This window comes from Bos indicus x Bos taurus, chromosome 10 (assembly GCF_003369695.1).
Source record: "Bos indicus x Bos taurus breed Angus x Brahman F1 hybrid chromosome 10, Bos_hybrid_MaternalHap_v2.0, whole genome shotgun sequence".
Taxonomy (NCBI): Eukaryota; Metazoa; Chordata; class Mammalia; order Artiodactyla; family Bovidae; genus Bos; species Bos indicus x Bos taurus.
The window spans coordinates 72,816,973-72,836,259 of NC_040085.1; the positions used below are offsets into that span (position 1 = coordinate 72,816,973).

At 36.8% G+C, this 19,287-nt stretch overlaps 1 protein-coding gene across 10 annotated transcripts in view; it reads left to right on the forward strand.

The window, feature by feature from the left end:
* Positions 1-19,287, forward strand: part of GPHN (gephyrin) — a 538,290-nt gene that overhangs the window by 449,243 nt on the left and 69,760 nt on the right. For all 10 annotated transcript variants that reach the window (XM_027552205.1, XM_027552200.1, XM_027552202.1 and 7 more), the window contains 3 exons: positions 426-518; positions 10,452-10,507; positions 18,403-18,522. In XM_027552205.1, the coding sequence (XP_027408006.1) occupies positions 426-518; positions 10,452-10,507; positions 18,403-18,522 (269 nt within the window). The remainder of the gene's footprint in view (positions 1-425; positions 519-10,451; positions 10,508-18,402; positions 18,523-19,287) is intronic.

The following is a 19,287-nucleotide window of genomic DNA, read 5'->3' on the forward strand; positions in this document are numbered from 1 at the left end:
TCTTTCCATTTCTCACTAATGTAAGCAACTCTTAAATAAACACATACAGGAAGACTTGTCCATTTTCTTAGAAGTGAAATTACTGGGTCAATGACTATGACTATTTAAGAACTTTTTAAAGAAAATCATCTTTGAGTTGTTAAAGGGTTTATGACACATCAACTTGAACACATCTTTGATAACTGTGTAGCTACTCGTATTCAAATAACCCCCACAAGTGTTACTGTTCATTGATCTAATCTTTCATTTCAGACACTAGGATGCATCTCTTCCCTCCGTCGCCTATTCCTTGGGATAGAAATAAGGAGGTCTGACTGAGCCCTTATACAAGCCTTGTCAGACAAGTACTTATGTCCTTCTTGTTTAGGACCACCTATTTAACCCACTGCACTCAACATCCATATTTTCCTTTTTTTCTCTTACAGATGGAATGGGGCGAGTCCTTGCTCAAGATGTATATGCAAAAGACAACCTACCCCCTTTCCCAGCATCAGTAAAAGATGGCTATGCTGTCCGAGGTAAATATTTCGTTTTCTTGAGTATCAACATACTCACATTGGTTTTGGGGGGTTTGTTGGCTTGTTTTGCTTTGTTTTTAGTGTTCTGTTTTTAGATTTTTGGCTCAGCCCAGGTACCTAATGACTGTTACATCTGTTTCCCCCTTTGTTGTCAAAATTCATACACAGATAACAATATTAACCTACACCTGTATATTTTCTGGCACAATCTTGAGTAAAACTTCAGAGAAAATACTGTAGTTACTTGAAAATTCTTACTCACAGATAACTATGTAGAGATTGATAAAGATACTGTGCCATAATTCTTTGGGCCTCTACATATACCTTAGTCTGAAGTTTTCCAAATGTTTTCTAGTGGAAAACATCTATAGGTTCAGGGAAGACAGGCAAACTCCCACCATGGGATAAAGTGGGCCAGTTTTTTTCTTTTGCTTTAAATTCAAACATCAGTAAGAGCTTCATAGAAAGCAAGTGTGAAGGAAACCTCTAAATCCCTAGAAGGTCCTATATTTCAGAGCTCCAAAGCTCCAGATTGTACCAGCAGTTCACGCCTTCAGAATTGCCTGGGATGGCATAAAGCTCAAAAGCAAAATCATTTGCCTCCCTAAAGTCCAGTTTAAGAAAACGCAAAATGAAAATGCAACTGAATTGCTTAGAAACTAATATCAGTTATATTATATTGGCTGACATCATTGAAGAAATGTTTAAAAACATTTGCCAGTTTATCAGAGCTGTTAAGAATGCCAGTTCCTTTCTAATGATCATTTATGGAGTCCCTTACTTGACTGTCTTCATTTTTAATTTTTTTTTATACTGTATCTAACCATTAAAATATTTTCCTCTTTCTTGTGATTAAATATATTCACTGATCCCCTCAATGTTGCATCACCAACTCTTAGGAGTATCTTTCTGTGTTGGAGACAGTAGAACAAATGGTTAAAGTTATGGACTTAAGCAAAGAAAGTGATCTGGGCTCTTGTACCAGTTCCATCTGTGTAACTTTAAGCACATCAGTTCAACTTTTTGAACCTTGGTTTTCTTGTCTATAAAACTGTGATAATTATAACCATACTTATCCCAACAGGTTATTGTGAGGACTAAGTGGGACTGTAGAAAGTCTTAAAGTATCTGACATTAAAAAAAAGCTCTCAATGTTTTTAATGTTTAATAATAGTACCTATTATTATCAATCATATTTACTTAAACCATCTCTGAAAAAAGGATAACATTATCTGAACTGTTATTCTCACAAAACAATGGAGAGGTTAATTCCTCCTAGTATATTCTTTCCGCGAAGCTGTCTTAAATGCACCTAACTTAGCTTGATCTCACTAAATTAGTTGTTTTCATTGTCCAGTCACTAAGTTGTGTATGACTCTACAACCGCATGGACTGCAACATGCCAGGCTTCCCTGTCCTCGACTATCTCCCGACTTTGTTCAAGTTCATGTGCATTGAGTCGATGATGTTATCTAAATTACAGCTGAAAACAAATAACAAATGCCCATTGCCTCCTTTGTTTTCTAAGTTCATTTCTTCTATAATGTTTATTAAGATGAATATTGTTCAGAAAGAAATTATTTTAGTATTCTGATAGCCTCATTGACTCTACTTTATTATTCCCTCTAAAACTTCTGTCTGAACTTTCAATTGGTAGCCATATTGGATTGTTCTGAAATGGAAAAGAATTCTTACTTCCAGAGTAGAACAAACAACTACACCAGATGAAACATCAAAGGGACAAGAAAGTCTTTTTTTTTTTTTTTTTACATACTCAGTAATATAAAGTAGGAGAAAGTGAGGAGGTAAATAATATGAGACAGAATTATTCCAAAACAGAATGTTGTTCTGTGATTTTTACATAAAGCTCAATATAAAACTATTGCTTTTAGTGTTTTTAGTTAGCCCACATGAACAATGAAAGAGCCTTTCTGCAACTGTAGAATCTTATCAAAGAAATGTGTATATAAAATTACCGTTTAGACTATCATAATCTATTGTTTTAAAGTGGTGGTGTTTTTAGTTATTTCACACATGTACACAAACACACAGAGACATTTAAAATGGCATCTCACAGTGTAAAAGGTTCAACAGACAGGCTGCCATGCAGCTAATTCACATTATTTCTTTCCTGCGAAGTATCGCTAGTTCTCTAAGATATGGAACATATAACAGAAAGCCATCGTGGAAATGGTTACATTTCAAAGTTGGAATGGTTGGTTAATTATGATCAACATCACGATTAAGGCAGCAAAGGTTCTCAGTGGACGAAAAGGCATGGTCTAAGTCTTTTCTGTGCTGTAACCACCCTAGGCGGTGTTTTGGTGAAGAGCAGCCTTGAAGCTGCTGTTGTGGCTCTCTACCACTCTACTTCCTGTACCTCTTCTCTCCACCCTGTGTTCCTTTACTCCCATTCCTTCCTCCCCACTCCCTTTATTCTCCCTGTTTTTCTTCTCCTCTGCCTTTGCCTTAGGCCTTCCAGTAATAACCCGTGGCACCTGTGAACATTGCTAACCCTCTAGGTGTAAAGAGGTTCCTAACTTGCTCTGGATCACTAAGCATTAGCCAGTATCCTTCAGAAACATGTGGGATAAAACTCCAAACCAGTTGGAGGATCTCTTGCTTTAAGGTATGTGGGTTGAAAAATCAAGACAGTAACAAGTAGCTGAAGAAATAGGAACAGCTTTTAAAGAATAAGAAAGAATAGAGTATAAAGAAGACAGGAATTAAGCGGTGATGATGTAAACTAATAAATCTAAAATTACATTCAGGAGGAGGAGGGAGTGAATTTGAAAGATATAAGCAGAGAAAATGAAAATAGCATTTACCAGCTAGCAACAATACAATAGTTTTATTCATATTTTTGAAGAGTTATTTCTCCCTTCACACTGATTAAGCTAATCATCTTCTTGATGCATTCACAGCCTCCTGTAGAGATGTGGGTGCCCATTGTCTCACAATTGCTTCTTAATTTGTTAATAAAGGCAAAGATATCTCAATACCAAGTTCACTCTCTTGAAAATGTTCAATTTGAAAGACATAATGCTTCAGAATTAGTTTAGGTATCATTTAGGCAAAGGAAAAATTATAAACAAGCCAATAATTATTTTAAAAACCATGTGCAGCAAACAATTCTAGAAAATTAAGAGAAATCTTTGCACTTTATGTTAATAAATTTTTTACATGCTGATTAAATACATGCTTATGCAAATATAGAAAATCAAAAAGAATATTTTAAAATTACCCATTATCTCACTGTCTAGCTGCTAGTAACATCTATGTACTTCCTCCCAGTAGGTTAAAGTACATACTAAAATTCCGTATAACCTTTTTAATTTTGAGCTATTTCTTATTCTGTCACAAAAGTCATGTTTAAGTGTTTCTGTTTTGTCGAGTTAAGTCCTGTTTGTGAAAGGTTGTTGAATCACGCGAATACACCGGGATTCTTGGCCCCCGGAGGAGAATTCAATCCAGGGCCAGAGACGAGGCTTGATCGCTCAGAGCTTTTGTGTAAAGTTTTATTAAAGTATAAAGGAGATAGAGAAAGCTTCTGACATAGGCATCAGAAGGGGGCAGAAAGAGTACCCCCCTTGCTAGTGTTAGCAATAAAGTTATATACTCTCCAATGAATCCAAAGAATGTCTGGAGGTTGTAAAGACCTCACCAGACCTACTCCCATAATTTACATTTTAAGATAACAGAATTAGCCAGAAGGTTTAATCCAAAGACTGGCCTTAATCCAGAGACTGTCCTCAGGCAGGATACATTATTGTTATATAACCCTAAGGAATGTAGAGAAAGAAAAAAAAGTTTGTCCTTTCTTCCTCCTTGAGAATTCCAGACCCCTCTCTCCTTGGGGACCCCTAGACTCCTTATCAACCTGCCTAGGAAATGACTCTCTCATTTGGCCGTAGCTGGTTCTCCAGTTCACTTGACAGCCTTTAGTCTTCCACCGTAGGACACTTTGGATGAAGAAGAGAGCCTTATGATATAGGAGCACTACTTAAGTGAGCCCAGAGATAATTTGAAATAATTAATTTTAGTTAATTCCAAAAAGCTTAAAATAATATATTTAAGGAAACAATATATCTTTTCCCAATACTAACAATATATGGGCATTTTTCTCCTGGAAGACAATGATAAAGAATATGAAATGCCTTCTAATTCATCTGTTCTACTCCTTGCCTGCTTTCCAGGCAGCAGATTTAAAATCCCAAACAATTCACCAGATTTAATCCCTCAGTATAAGTGCAGCAAGTACTGATCCTGTCGTGTTAGTCTCATCATCTACCTTTGCCACCACTCCAAACTCTTTCTATAATGTTAATTTTAGTATACACAGAAATACTATTACCCTGTTGCCTATCCACCAGTCTTAGTTTGGTTCCATAGTTAGAGTAAACAAAATCTTAGTCCCTCTGCCTTATTCCTCCATTGAAGATACTTCCTAGGACCTCTGAAAGTTATGCTATCTCTCTGGCCTCCATTTATCCAACCCTAATGTGGAAACAATGAGACTTTTGTTACTGAAAATAAGTGAATAGCTATAAGAGATTCAAAGAGAGCTCCCACGTGACTAGAAAATTAAAATGAGGGATAATTCTAGGGTGAATAGCCTTAGGATGATCATTTTCTGTATATTGTCACGTTGAATAGTTATCTAATGCTATCAATTTTATATCAAATGATATAATCAGATATCTTCAAATAAAGAGGTGAACAAGACTAAAAGTGTTTCCACATTAAAAAGGTGGAAGCAGCTTCAGGGTCTAGCATTAAGTTTTATAAATTGCTTACACAGTGCATTTGCTGTAAGGATTTGGCTTATATTGCTTTTATCACTTCCTTCAAATTAAATTATACAGTTGCAAAACATAAAAGAAAAGCTATTAACCGAAATGCCAGAACTGAGGCTGGGGGGTGGCGGTGGAAAGAGTCTAAGCCTTTACAGAAATCCTTGCAATCCATCCGTTGTTTCTAATGGCATACTGTGGCTTATTTAGTTTCTTTCTTTCCAAGCTTTAGGTTCATCTGCCACTGTACCTCCACTTCTGCCCCCTCCCACCCAAGCTGATAGAATTCATCTTGAAAGTGGCAACCTTTTTCTTTTTATTTTTTTACATATCTCTTTAATAGGTTTTTAAAATAAGTATCAACAAGTTAGGTAGATTGATCATTACTTTTCTGCCTTTATAGTAAATAATGAGCCTTGTTGGTATAAAATCAGAACTTCTGTTGTAGTTCACTAATTTTTTTATTTAAGTTTTCTATTGGTCTGAATTTGTCTGGATTCCATCCAGTCTTACAGTGCTGTGCTTCTCAAAAAGGATAGTCCCTGAACCAGCTGCATAAACATCAGCTTGTTAGAAATGTAGAACCTCAGGACCTATCCCAGCCTACTGAATCAGAACCTGTATTTTAACAAGCTCTCTAAGTGATTTCTATGTACATTAAGAGTTGAGAAGCACTGTTAAAAGGGAAATGGTAAAAATGACTCCTCCATTGGTATCAGGGACTTTCTATAATGTTGGTTGACTAAACCTTCCTTAGCCAACAACAGAGAGGCATAGTTCCCAGGTGGAAATTTTCAGAGGAAAGTGAAGAACCTAGTTAAAGTGAGACATATTCTCTCCCCAGTTAGTGTACCATCCTTGGTAACAAAGCATCTTGCTTCTTTCACTTAAAGACTGCTTCAGATGTTGGCTTCCCTGACACTCTATACCATCTTGGCCCCACGTTATCTCTAGCCACTCATTATATAATGACATTTGCTTGGAGTGCTTGTGCAGAACATTGAGATGAGTGTTTTGAGTGTATGTGTATTAGAATGTGTGAAGAGGGAAACAGGAAAACAAGAGGAGGACTGAAGAGCAGACAATTTCAAAAAAGAAATATAGGAAGTGATCCCTACCTCAAAAGAGCTTATTATCTAGCTAAAGAGATAAAATACATGTTTATAAAATTATTTAAGAAAATTTACAAAGCACAATAGTAATGCATACAAGACAGTTTACAAACTTCCTACCTAAGTATTAGGGAAACGCAAAGTTCAATTCTTTATTTTAACAAGTATTTACTGGGCATCAATGACAAGCTTAGCACTATGTTAGACATAACCTAAGTTATATGGAATTGATCAGAGCAATCTTTCTAAACATTCTAAAGATGGTAAATGTTGACTCACATTTTAAAGAAAATAATATACCATGAACCAGCAGGAAAAGGAAGGCATTCAAAATACAGCATTTTGTATTAGAAAATATTTATTGTTTCATTCATGGGTTCATTTTTCTAAAAAGATTCTTAGGAGCCACACTCATTCATTTCTTTCACTTGCGAATACTTCATATATTGAACACTTATTGAATACCTATTTTTCAGCAGGTACCAGGAATTTCCCTGAGACAAATAAGCAAATGATTACAAATACATTAAGAAACCATAATTAGAGTTACTTCAGGAATACACTGGGGAAACAAAAGAGAAGGGGGAAGGAAGTCAGATATGACTTCCTAGAGAAGGTGACACTTGAGCTGAGTCCTAAAAACTAAGAAGTTTTAACCAGAAGGCGGGGAGAAGGAAAGGACACTCCAAGCAGTGGGAGTAGCATATGTTGTGGAGCTGAAATATGAGTCATCTTGGTATTCTCGGTACTTGAGAGAGCAGCTAGACTATAAGATAGATGGAGGACAAGAACCAGAGCCTTTACACATACTGTTTCCTTTAGGTGAGTATCTTCAGATGCAGCATGTCCACTTCCATCTCCTCTCTCTGTCCTCTTATCACCTCTCCTTCTCCCTCACACACACACACACACACACACACTTTTTGCCTACTTAGTTCTGATTTATCCTTCATATTCAAATCATAAATTCTGTATATCAAGGTGGCTTTCCCTGACCCTCCAGGGTAGCTCAGGTACTCTCAGTGTATGCTCTCATTAAATTGTGTTCCTTTCCTTTAGAGTGGTTTTCTTAATTTATATTTGTATATTCATTAATGTGACTATTTGATTAACATTAAAATCTATCTCGCTCACTATCTCAGTGGCTTTAAGAGTTTTGGTTTCACCACACCCATAAAAAGACAGGCACTAAATACATTATACATCACAAACCAAATACAATACATATAAATATACATGCATGCATATATATAAACAAAATAAGTTTCTTGAAATAATATTCATCTTTACCATATGTGATAAAATATATTTTCTATTTTTCATTTAAAAAATTGCTTACAAGATGATTTTAAAGCCCACCTCTATTTGTGTAAAACATTGCAACAAATTGATACTGCATTAAAATAGAAACAGTATCTAGTTTTACTTCATTTCCCTGGTGGCTCAGTCATAAAGAATTTGCCTACAATGTAGGAGACACAGGTTCAACCCCTGGGTCAGGAAGATCCCCTGTAGAAGGAAATGGCAACCCACTCCAGTCTTCTTACCTGGGAAATCCCATGGACAGGGGAGCCTGGGGGGCTACACTCCATGAGGTTTCGAAAGAGTTGGAGATAACTTAGCGACTACACAACAACAACTAGTTTTACTCTCTACTCTGTCCCAGCATCTAGTATGACACTTATGACATAGAAGACACTCAGTAGAAATTCAGTGAATAAATGAAAGAAATAAAAAGCCTTAAAAGGGGTATTTTAACGTATGGTTATTTGAAATATTTTAAAACCATATTTTAAAGTATGGTTATTCCCATTTTTATCAACAAGCAAACTGAAGTTTAGAGAAAAATTTAGTAATTTGCTGAAAATCCTAAAGCTAATAATAGTCAGAACCAGGATTCAGATTCAACTTTTACTCTAAAACCATGCTAATTTCCCCTTGTTCAAGAGGCAAAAAAAGAAAGTGTCTAGGTTGCTATGGGGAGGCAGAAAGCTGATAATATCTCTAGCAGAAAAATAAAAATGTTTATTCAGATTGAGATGTAATTAGTGCAAAACTCTGAAAGATAATTGACTTCTTAATTTTCTAAAGTAAGAAAATTATGATTAGTTTTAAAATACTGAGTGTGGGTATAGATGAAACAAAATTGGTAAAATGCTGATAATTGTTGAAGCAGTGATTTCTCTATCTGTTTTAAATTGTTTCATTAAAAAGAAAAAGGAACCCATGAAAGCAGCATAATAAGAATGCCATTCAGGAAAACTGCAGTAGTCTCTTTTTTACAGGTAAACACTGAAAATATTAATATAGTAGGATTCCAAAAAACACCAGAAAGCCAAGAGTTTATTAACTGAGACAAAGTCTAAAAAGCACAAGATACAACATATAGTAAGTAGAAGACACCTAATGTTAATTTTTGTCCCTCTTCACATTAAGTTAACCAAAGCCAGTTATACAAAAAAAGTGACTTATAAACAGCATTCTATATATAAGCCTTTAGAAAAAATACGTCTTTGCAGTCATATAAAGAACAATGAATTTTATATCTCCTCTCTAAAAGAGAGAAAATGCTTTTTATTATTTATAAACATGGCTGCAAATATGATTAAAATATTCATATAAATAGTGTTATCTTTGCTGTGTGTGTTCCCCCAGACCCTTGCTGTATGCCAGTTACAAGGAGGTAATGGTCATGATCATAAAACTCATTAGGTACATATTGCCTTGACAGTACTATTGGTCTGAAATCCGCGTTGTGTGTGAAGAAAACCCTTTTAAATACATTTATCTTCAGGAGTATTTTTTCATCCAGCCATTACTATACTGTATGTAGAAAAAAATTGGATAAGAAGTTTTCTCCATCTCAATTCTGAAAGTGTTTTCTTCCAGTTTAAAAATAAGCAGTCAGTGCAAATTGTGATGCAGCACTGCCTATGTATTTTGTTTTTTTAGCAGCATTTTGATCCTTCATAAAAAAATAATGTTGTATTGGAAATTCAGGGTGTGAGTTTTCAAATCCTAGCTCTATCACTATCACTTGTTAAAGGTACTGAACCTTTTCTACCTGAGTTACTTCATTACATAACTCATTTCCTTCAAGCATCAGTTTGGTTCAGTTTAGTCACTCAGTCGTGTCCAACTCTTTGCGACCCCATGAATTGCAGCACGCCAGGCCTCCCTGTCCATCACCAACTCCCGGAGTTCACCCAGACTCATGTCCGTCAAGTCAGTCATGCCATCCAGCCATCTCATCCTCAGTCGTCCCCTTCTCCTCCTGCCTCCAATCCCTCCCAGCATCAGTCTTTTCCAGTGAGTCAGCTCTTTGCATGAGGTGGCCAAAGTACTGGAGTTTCAGCTTTAGCATTAGTCCCTCCAAAGAACATCCAGGACTGATCTCCTTTAGAATGGACTGGTTGGATCTCCTTGCCCTACTTCGTGCTTCCCTCATAGCTCAGTCGGTAAAGAATCTGCCTGCAATGCAGGAGACCTGGGTTCAATTCCTGGGTCAGGAAGATCCCCTGGAGAAGGAAATGGCAATCCACTCCAGTATTCTTGCCTGGAAAATCCCATGGACAGAGGAGCCTGGCGGACTACAGTCCGTGGGATCTCAAGAGTCAGACATGACTTAGCGACTAAACCACTACCACTTCATGTATAAGTGTCCACGAGTGTGTACACACACATCACACATACATACCCTTTTATTTAGGAGGATAGACTAAAAGAACTTCCTATTTAAAAGTGCAAGAGTGGAAATTATGAAACAACAAGAAAACTGTCTCCAAGGCACCAGGAACGGGCACATTTAGAACCACTTCTACTGGTACTTGTAAGTTGTGGATACCAACGATCTAACTAGTATTATAGTAACAAAACTTTTTTCTAAGCTAGGCGATCAGAAAAGTGTTCCAATTTCCTGAAGCCTTACCTAATCATTTGAGTCAACTTTTAGAATTCCAAGACTAGGTTCTTACTCCTTGCGATAAGGTGCATTCTGATGATTGTTCTTGGTTCTGTTCATCTTACAGCTGCTGATGGCCCAGGAGATCGTTTCATCATTGGAGAATCCCAAGCTGGTGAACAGGTGAGATTCATAGGCCTGAAAAAGGCCCTAAAGATTTTAGTTTCATGGACTTTGAGAGTCTAATCCTAAACTTCTGCCATTGTTTTTATGGAAATCTTAGAGAAGGATTAGATGGGTCATCAAAGAGATGAAATGATGATTTCCCTGAGAAAGAATCAAATGAATTTTTTCTTAACGGAAAGAACGTGCATCTAGTCATATGCAGCATGGACACAGTGTTATTAGTATATCTCACAGACATGCCCCACAAGGATTTTCCAGCCCTGTGATTGGATGAATCTTTCTTCTAGTATAAATATTAATGTTCTAAATAGAGCTATAATTTCTAAGTGGTTTTCTCAGACTTTTCCCCAACTCATGTTATAAACAGGAAAACTTAGAAGAAGCAAATTATTTAATCTTTCTTGCTAATCATTTTGATTAATTTTACTCATTAGGGAGCTAACCAGAGAACAGATATACATATATTTCTATTAAGAAATGAAGTACTAAAAAAAAAAAAAAATGAAGTACTAATGGGCTATGGTGGATATTACAATAGAAGTCCTCTTACTGCTTTTGATACTACTAATTAGTCATTTGATTGGAAATAAGTTACAAATGGCAAATTATCTTTTAAAATAAATTTAAATAAATGAACATTTATTTGTCATTAATCTGATGGAGAGCCAAGGCTTTTCTTTTTTTTCTTTTTTTTTTTCCAAGGCTTTTCTTTTAATAAGTGTCTACTATTTGAGTTTCTATTATACCCACAAGGCATTATATGGGATTTCCAGTGTTGGTTTCTTTAAAGTTGAAGAAATTTTAAAGACCTTTGCACAGTGTCTAAGTATAGACTCCTTCTAGATTTTTATTATATTTTTACAGTACTTTTTACAGTTGTTTCACCTACACCTAATTTGACAGGAGTTCTTTTTTAGCAGACTTTTTTAAATGAGATGTTCCAAAGGTTTAGCTTAATTTTTTCAGGAAAAATAGAACTCTTTTTACCCTCATATATCATCGATTTATGGAATATTTACTTAAATAACGATTCAGTAGCAGTTATCACCACAAACTGGTACAAACAAGTTTGGGAACAAACAGTTTGCATCTTAGACCAGTAGTTTACAAGTGTCTAACAGTTTCAAACTTAGATTAGCTTAATTTTTTCAGGAAAAATAGAACTCTTTTTACCCTCATATATCATCAATTTATGGAATATTTACTTAAATAACGATTCAGTAGCAGCTATCACCACAAACTGGTACAAACAAGCTTGGGAACAAACAGTTTGCATCTTAGACCTGTAGTTTACAAGTGTCTAACAGTTTCAAACTTAGAGTGTACTGTAGGCATCATCTTGTTCAGTAGGAAGCGTATGTTAATCTAGTGAGCTGTGAAAGTTAATTAAAAGAGCTCTTTCCTTATTGACTAGAATCAGAAAAAGACCAGCACACCTTTCTGCTGTCACTAAGCACTCATAAGCATTGTATAAAAATAAAGGAGGAAATAATAAATAGAGCAGTTGAGCAAAAGCTATGTCCCACGCCTTAGCATGTCCTCCCATATGTACTAAAAATAGAGAGGGGTTGAGGAAGTATACAGGAGCATCATATGCTAATGGTGGCAACCCTAGCTCCCTCACCTCAACCAAGAAGTATATGTACTTCTTGAGCTCTGATGCTGAGCCTAATACTATAGTAATTAGATCCTTATCCATGCTATACATAGGCTGATTTCAGTCTTCATGACTGTTTTCCGAACAAAAAGAACAACTAGTCTTGGGTCCCTTTTTTTTTTTATAAATAACTTATATAACTTAGTAAGTGATCAAGTAAGTGATCTTATAACTTACTTGACCTCTTGGTATGTATATCCATCAACAGTGGACATCTAAAGCATCCATTTTTTAACAAAGCTCCAAAATATTAATTATTCAAGGAATACTTCTCTGATCTTCAGTTAAGTCTATCCAACATTTATCAAGCACACCTACAGTTTGTACCAAGCACTCTGCTAGGTAGGGATATAAAGTAGATTAATACATGATTAATATTCTGAACAGTTTATATCTAGTGGAGGAGACAGAGTATAAACAACTAAATATAATACAATATATTAAGTGTTAAACTAATGCTGTCAGTCATGTGCTGTGGAAAACAATAGAGAGGTTAAGCATTTCATCCTAGAAGGGTTAGGAAAATGACATTGGAGCTGGGCGTAAGAGAGTTTTTACAAAAACAGAAATGAAAAAGGACCATCCCAAGCAGAAAGTATAGTGTAAGTCAAGACCTAGTGGTGTGTGTGGTAGTCACAGCCTAGTATGCTTAGGCAATGGCAGTAGATTGTTCAGAACCTTATGGCCCCTTAAACTTTATTACTAGTTATGACTTCCAACTGAAAACTAGAAGCCCAAGAAAAGTTGTGAAATTTAAAAATTGCCAGCTTCTTGTAAGTTCTCATAAAAGTATGATAGGAAAAAAAGATCAACACTATACAGGAAAACAGGGTTTTTCCTCAAATTACCTGGGAGGTGTTTTATCTCTAACGGATGTATCACACACATACACACTTTAAAGCAATCTCAGAGATCTTGCAAAAAGCCAAATTGCTCATTTATTGAAAGTACATATGCTTGAGATCTAAGGTGCCACTGCATCCACTAAGACAGTTTTTTATTTTACAACATACTTTATTGGTGTATGAAATACTTGATCTTAGTCACTTACCATTTGGTCCTATTGATTAGCATCCAATATCAGTTCAGTCACTCAGTCACGTCCAACTCTTTGCGACAACCATGAACCGCAGCACGCCAGGCTTCCTGTCCATCACCAACTCCCGGAGTTCACCCAAACCCATGTCCATTGAGTTGGTGGTGCCATCCAACTATCCCATCCTCTGTCGTCCCCTTCTCCTGCCGTCAATCTTTCCCAGCATCAGGGTCTTTTCAAATGAGTCAGTTCTTCACATCAGGTAGCCAAAGTATTGGAGCTTCAGCCTCAACATCAGTCCTTCCAATGAACACCCAGGACTGATCTCCTTTAGGATGAACTGGTTGGATTTCCTTGCAGTCCAAGGGACTCTCAAGAGTCTTCTCCAACACCACAGTCCAAAAGCATCAATTCTTCGGCACTCAGCTTTCTTTATAGTCCAACTCTCACATCCATACATGACCACTGGAGAAACCATAGCCTTGACTAGATGGACCTTTGTTGACAAAGTAATGTCTCTGCCTTTTAATATGCTGTCTAGGTTGGTCATAACTTTCCTTCCAAGGAGTAAGCATCTTTTAATTTCATGGCATTGGACACTTTCAGTTATGCAATTATGAAGTGCTATCTTTGGACAAAGTTCAAAAACTCCAACTCAATACCTCTATTAAGGAAAAATCAAGACTTTGATAGTTTTTACTTAATATAAAGTATATGAAGTATAAAAATTAAAAGGAGTATTCTTAGCAATCTATAGGAAGTACCTCATGTATTGCTAGAGTTTTTCCAGTTGATTCAGTTCAATTTATGTCTACTCTCAGTGGATATATAAATATCTTTGTATATCTGGGAATATGTTTTACATTGGGTTTAATATAAGTGAGCTGGTAGGAATCCTTCAGCTAGCACTTAGAATTACCATTTTGGGATAGGAGCCAAATTTTTTAATAGCTACCCAAAAAACACTTCTTAAGACTTAGTTTAAGCCAAGAAGTAGAGAAAATTACAGGTATAACCACATTAAAACTTAAAGTAAATTTGCATAGTAGGGTACGTTGATCCAGACTAAATTGAGGCAGCCTACAGGCTAACACACTTCAGCTTAAGAAGCAACTACCTGAAACTCACTTTGGGATTCACTTTCCCAAAAAGGCACTTGGAGTGGGAAAAAGTCTTTAAGTATGTATTAAATATTTTAATTGCACAAGCTTGTAAGATAGTTTTGACATTAATACCTCTACTAAAAAACAAATATATCAAAAAATTCATACTTTTCCTTAAAAAAATCACTACACTGCAAAATGGTCATGTTTAGTGAATTAAGAATTGTACCAGATAATAAGCAGTATCTGGCGCTGAAAAAACAAATTAATGCATTGGGCCCTAAGCTTTTTTTTTTTTTTTAATTCTATGTATTATCTTGGTAGAAAATTACAGTGTTGTTGTTGTTCAGTTGCTCAGTCGTGTCCGACTCTTTGCAACCCCATGGACTGCAGCACACCAGATTTCCCTGTCCTTCACCATCTCCAGGAGCTTGTTCAAATTCGTGTCAAGTCAGTGATGCCATCTAACCATCTCGTCCTCTGTCATCCCCTTCTCCTCCTCTGTCGTCCCCTTCTCCTCCTGCCTTCAGTCTTTCCCAGCATCAGGGTCTTTTCTAATGAGTCAGCTCTTCGAATCAGGTGGCCAAAGTATTGGAGCTTCAACTTCAGCTTCAGTTCTTCCAATGAGCATTCAGGATTGATTTCCTTTAGGAGTGACTGGTTTGATCTCCTTGCAGTCCAAGGGTGTCTCAAGAGTCTTCTCCAAAACCACAGTTCAAAAGCATCAATTCTTCAGTGCTCAGCCTCCTTTATGGTCCACCTCTCACATCCATACGTGACTACTGGAAAAACCATACCTTTGACTATACAGACCTTTGTTAGCAAAATAATGTCTGCTTATTTAATATGCTGTCTAGGTTTGTCAGACAAATCCTGGTAGCTCAGCTGGTAAAGAATCCACCTGCAATGCAGGGTTCGATTCCTGGGTTGGGAAGATCTCCTAGAAAAGGGAACAGCCATCCAATCCAGTGTTCTGTCCTGGAGAATTCCATGGACTGTATAATCCATGGGGACTCAAAGAGTCGGACACAACTCGCAACTTTCAGGTTTGTCCTAGCTTTTCTTCCAAGGAGCAAGCATCTTTTAATTTCATGGCTGCAGTCACCATTTGCAGTGATTTTGGAGCCCAGGAAAATAAAGTCTGTCACTGTTTCCATTGTTTCCCCATCTATTTGCTGTTATGTGATGGGACCAGATCCCATGATCTTCGTTTTTTGAATGTTGAGTTTTAAACCAGCTTTTTCACTCTACTCTTTCACTTTCATCAAGAGGCTCTTCAGTTCCTCTTTGCTTTCTACCATAAGGGTACTGTTATCTCCATATCTGAGGTTATTGATATTGCTCCCGGCAATCTTGATTCCAGCTTGTGCTTCATCCATCCCAGCATTTCACAAGATGTACTCTGCATATAAGTTAAATAAGCAGGGTAACAATACACAGCCTTGATGTACTCCTTTCCCAATTTGGAACCAGTTCATTGTTTCATGTCCGTTTCTAACTGTTGCTTTTTGACCTGCATACAGGTTTCTCAGGAGGCAGGTAAGGTGGTATGGTATTCCCATTTCTTTAAGAATTTTCCACAGTTTTTTGTGATCCACACAGTCAAAGGCTTTAGCATAGTCAATGAAGCAGAAGTAGGTGTTTTTTTCTAACTCTTTTGCTTTTTTCTATGATCCAGCAGACATTAGCAATTTGATCTCTGGTTCTTCTGCCTTTTGTAAATCCAGCTTGAACATCTGGAAGTTTTCAGTTCACATACTGTTGAAGCCTAGCTTGGAGAATTTTGAGCATTACTTTGCTAGTGTGTGAGATGAGTGCAATTGTGTGGTAGTTTGAACATTTGTTTACATTAGAATATAATATTTCTGAATAAACCTGAAATGTCTCTTATTCAAATATCAGAATAAGAGGATATAAAGTATGTAGCTCAATGCCAGATCTGATCTTAAGAATCTTTCTCCAGTGACTTGTTGGAAAAAATTAATGAGCTCACTGGAGTTGTAAGCCAAGAAGTATCACATGCTTCACGTAGTTGTTGTGATAATGAGATCATGCATGCTTACTCATTCATTCTGGAAATACTTATTGACTGCAGACTTTGTGCCAGATACTCTCTAGGCTTTGGGATGATAGAGCAATAAATATGTCTGCAAAGGGAGTGGTTAAAGATGAATGCAAGTACTCTACTGAAGATATAGACAGGATTGCTGCTGCTGCTGCTGCTAAGTCGCTTCAGTCGTGTCTGACTCTCTGTGACCCCATAGATGGCAGCCCACCAGGCTCCCCCGTCCCTGGGATTCTCCAGGCAAGAACACTGGAGTGGGTTGCCATTTCCTTCTCCAGTGCATGAAAGTGAAAAGTGAAAGTGAAGTCGCTCAGCCATGTCCGACTCCTAGGGACCCCATGGACTATAGCCCACCAGGCTCCTCCATCCATGGGATTTTCCAGGCCAGAGTACTGGAGTGGGGTGCCATTGCCTTCTCCATAGACAGGATTAAAGGAAACTAACAAAAGAATGTGAAACATTCAGGTGCTAGCAACAATAAGATTTCACTCCCACTTTTAAGTCTGAAGGGGCAAAGAGAGAAAGTGGTACCTGGACCTGGGCAGATTGATAGCTATGGGAGAGGGTCACCTAATAGGAAATGTGGCATCAATGCTATTAGATATGACATGGCCATCACCAAACTGCAACCCAGCAGGGAAACAGCACGGGGAATAAAAATTGTACTTCTCTCTCTCTCCCCTACCCTCTAGTCTCTTGTTGTTCAGTCACTAAGTCTGTCCATGTTTTTACAACCCCATGGACGGAAGCATGCCAGTCTTCCCTGTCTTTCTTTATCTCCCAGAATTTGCTCAAATTCATGTCCATTGAGTCAGTGATGCCATCCAACCATTTCGTCCTCTCTTACCCACTTGTCTTCCAGCCCTTGGTCTTTCCCAGCATCAGGGTTTTCTCCAGTGAGTCTCTTGTTAGCCCCTCCCACTGACTGAACTTAACCAGAAGCCAGAGTGATGGGAAACTGGTTGAAACAATCCGCAGAGATCAGCCTATAGGCCACAGCACAGGATAGAAAATAATGATGTGATCTAAAGAGGCAAACAGAAAATGAAACAAATTTCTGTCTTAATAGGGCTTATATTCTGAAACATAATAATGCACTTAACCCTAAGCCTAGCATAGACTGAGTATTCCACAAATATTAGCTATTGGTTGCATTATTTGCAGCAATAGCATTATAGAAATAAGCTTCTTAAGACTTTTCTAACAAATGAATTTCCAGTTTTACTTTGATTGTACATTTAGTGGAAGGATAGTTTTCCTTAATCATTCCTTTTTTTTTTTTAATGTAGTAAAAAATGTGTAACATAAAATGTACCATCTTAACCATTTTTAAATGTACAGTTTTTTTAGATTATATAAATATATTTGCTAGACTTTTATTATTAATTGTATGGTACACTAATATATTTTATAAAGATTTTCAAGAACAATAAATTTTCTGGTTTGCCTTTATTTAACCAAAATGTTGGTTAATAAAGTAATATTTCTCAAACATCAGAACTTCAGCAAATGATCAACATGCTGGTTTTTCATAATTGTCATTCATAAAAATCATATTGCATGGCATTTTTTTAAAGACTGTCATATCACTTTACATATATTAAGAAAATTCACACTGAGAGAGAGTAGTGGCAAATATAAGTGGCAGTTCTTCAAAAAGAAAGCAGGGCACCAAGAAAAACATCTGATAGTCATCACCTTAAGTCAAGTGAAAGCCTCTTTGGTGTAAGTGTACCTGTTTGACTTTTATTATATTTTCCCAAAATGAATAAGACTCTCCTTTTATGAAAGTGAAAAAAAAGAAAGTATTCGTCATTCAGTCATGTCCGACTCTTCATGACCCCGTGGACTGCAGCCCACCAGGTTTCTCTGTCCATGGGATTCTCCAAGCGAGAACATTGCAGTGGGTGGCCATTTCCTTCTCCAGGGAATCTTCCTTTTATGGTTTGTTTCAAAAACTGTTACATCTGCAAGAGTTTCCTTTGCAGGAGCAAAGTAAATCATCTCTTTCTTGTGTGTTTCTATTTCCAGCCGACTCAGACAGTAATGCCAGGACAAGTCATGCGGGTTACAACAGGTGCTCCAATCCCCTGTGGTGCTGATGCAGTAGTACAAGTGGAAGATACTGAACTTATCAGGGAATCCGATGATGTACGTCATTACCAGGTCTTATGGCTTCATTCCTGTGGCAGTATTATGAGTCAGGTCCATTTTCTGCAATGTTTATGAGAGCCCAATTTTTTAACGTTAGGACCTTACATTGTACTGTATAGTGAATAAGGAATTGCCTTAGGCTTGAAAACCTTTTATTATAGAAATCGTTTTTATGACCATTACTGGGATTACAGCGGAATTTGAACTACATTTAAGCCAAGAAATTGCATTTGCAAACAAGGAAAGAAACTATCTCAAGATAAAAGAGCAATGATATTAACTGTTGTCCTACCATCTAGCTGAGAAATTTGCTCATCAAGACTAGCTTCTGATAAAATGTGGAGATTTTAATACAGAAGAATTTAACAAAGAACATTTGGGCAAGTTCTTGAATACTTCCCTAAGCCAAGCATTTAAACCAAATGACCCTTTCAGCTCTGGTTTTCTATAATTCAGGAAAATCTGCGCCACCAAATTGCAGTCTGGAAACATTAAATTTATGTCAATTCCCCCTCTATTTCCTAAAATAAAGGACTCTGTTCTTTTATAAATAAAGGCTTCTAAGTAGGCCTTTATTTCACTGAAGCTACTGGCAGTTATTGAATCCAGAGCATCAGTCAGGAATAAAAGTTTCAATGGAGGATTTACTGATTTTGTTTTGTGAAGAAGTTTAAGATATCTTGTATTTTTTAATACAAGAATAAATGACAAAATATATTCTCCCAGACTGAACATACAGTAAAATTTGGCCATGCTGAGATA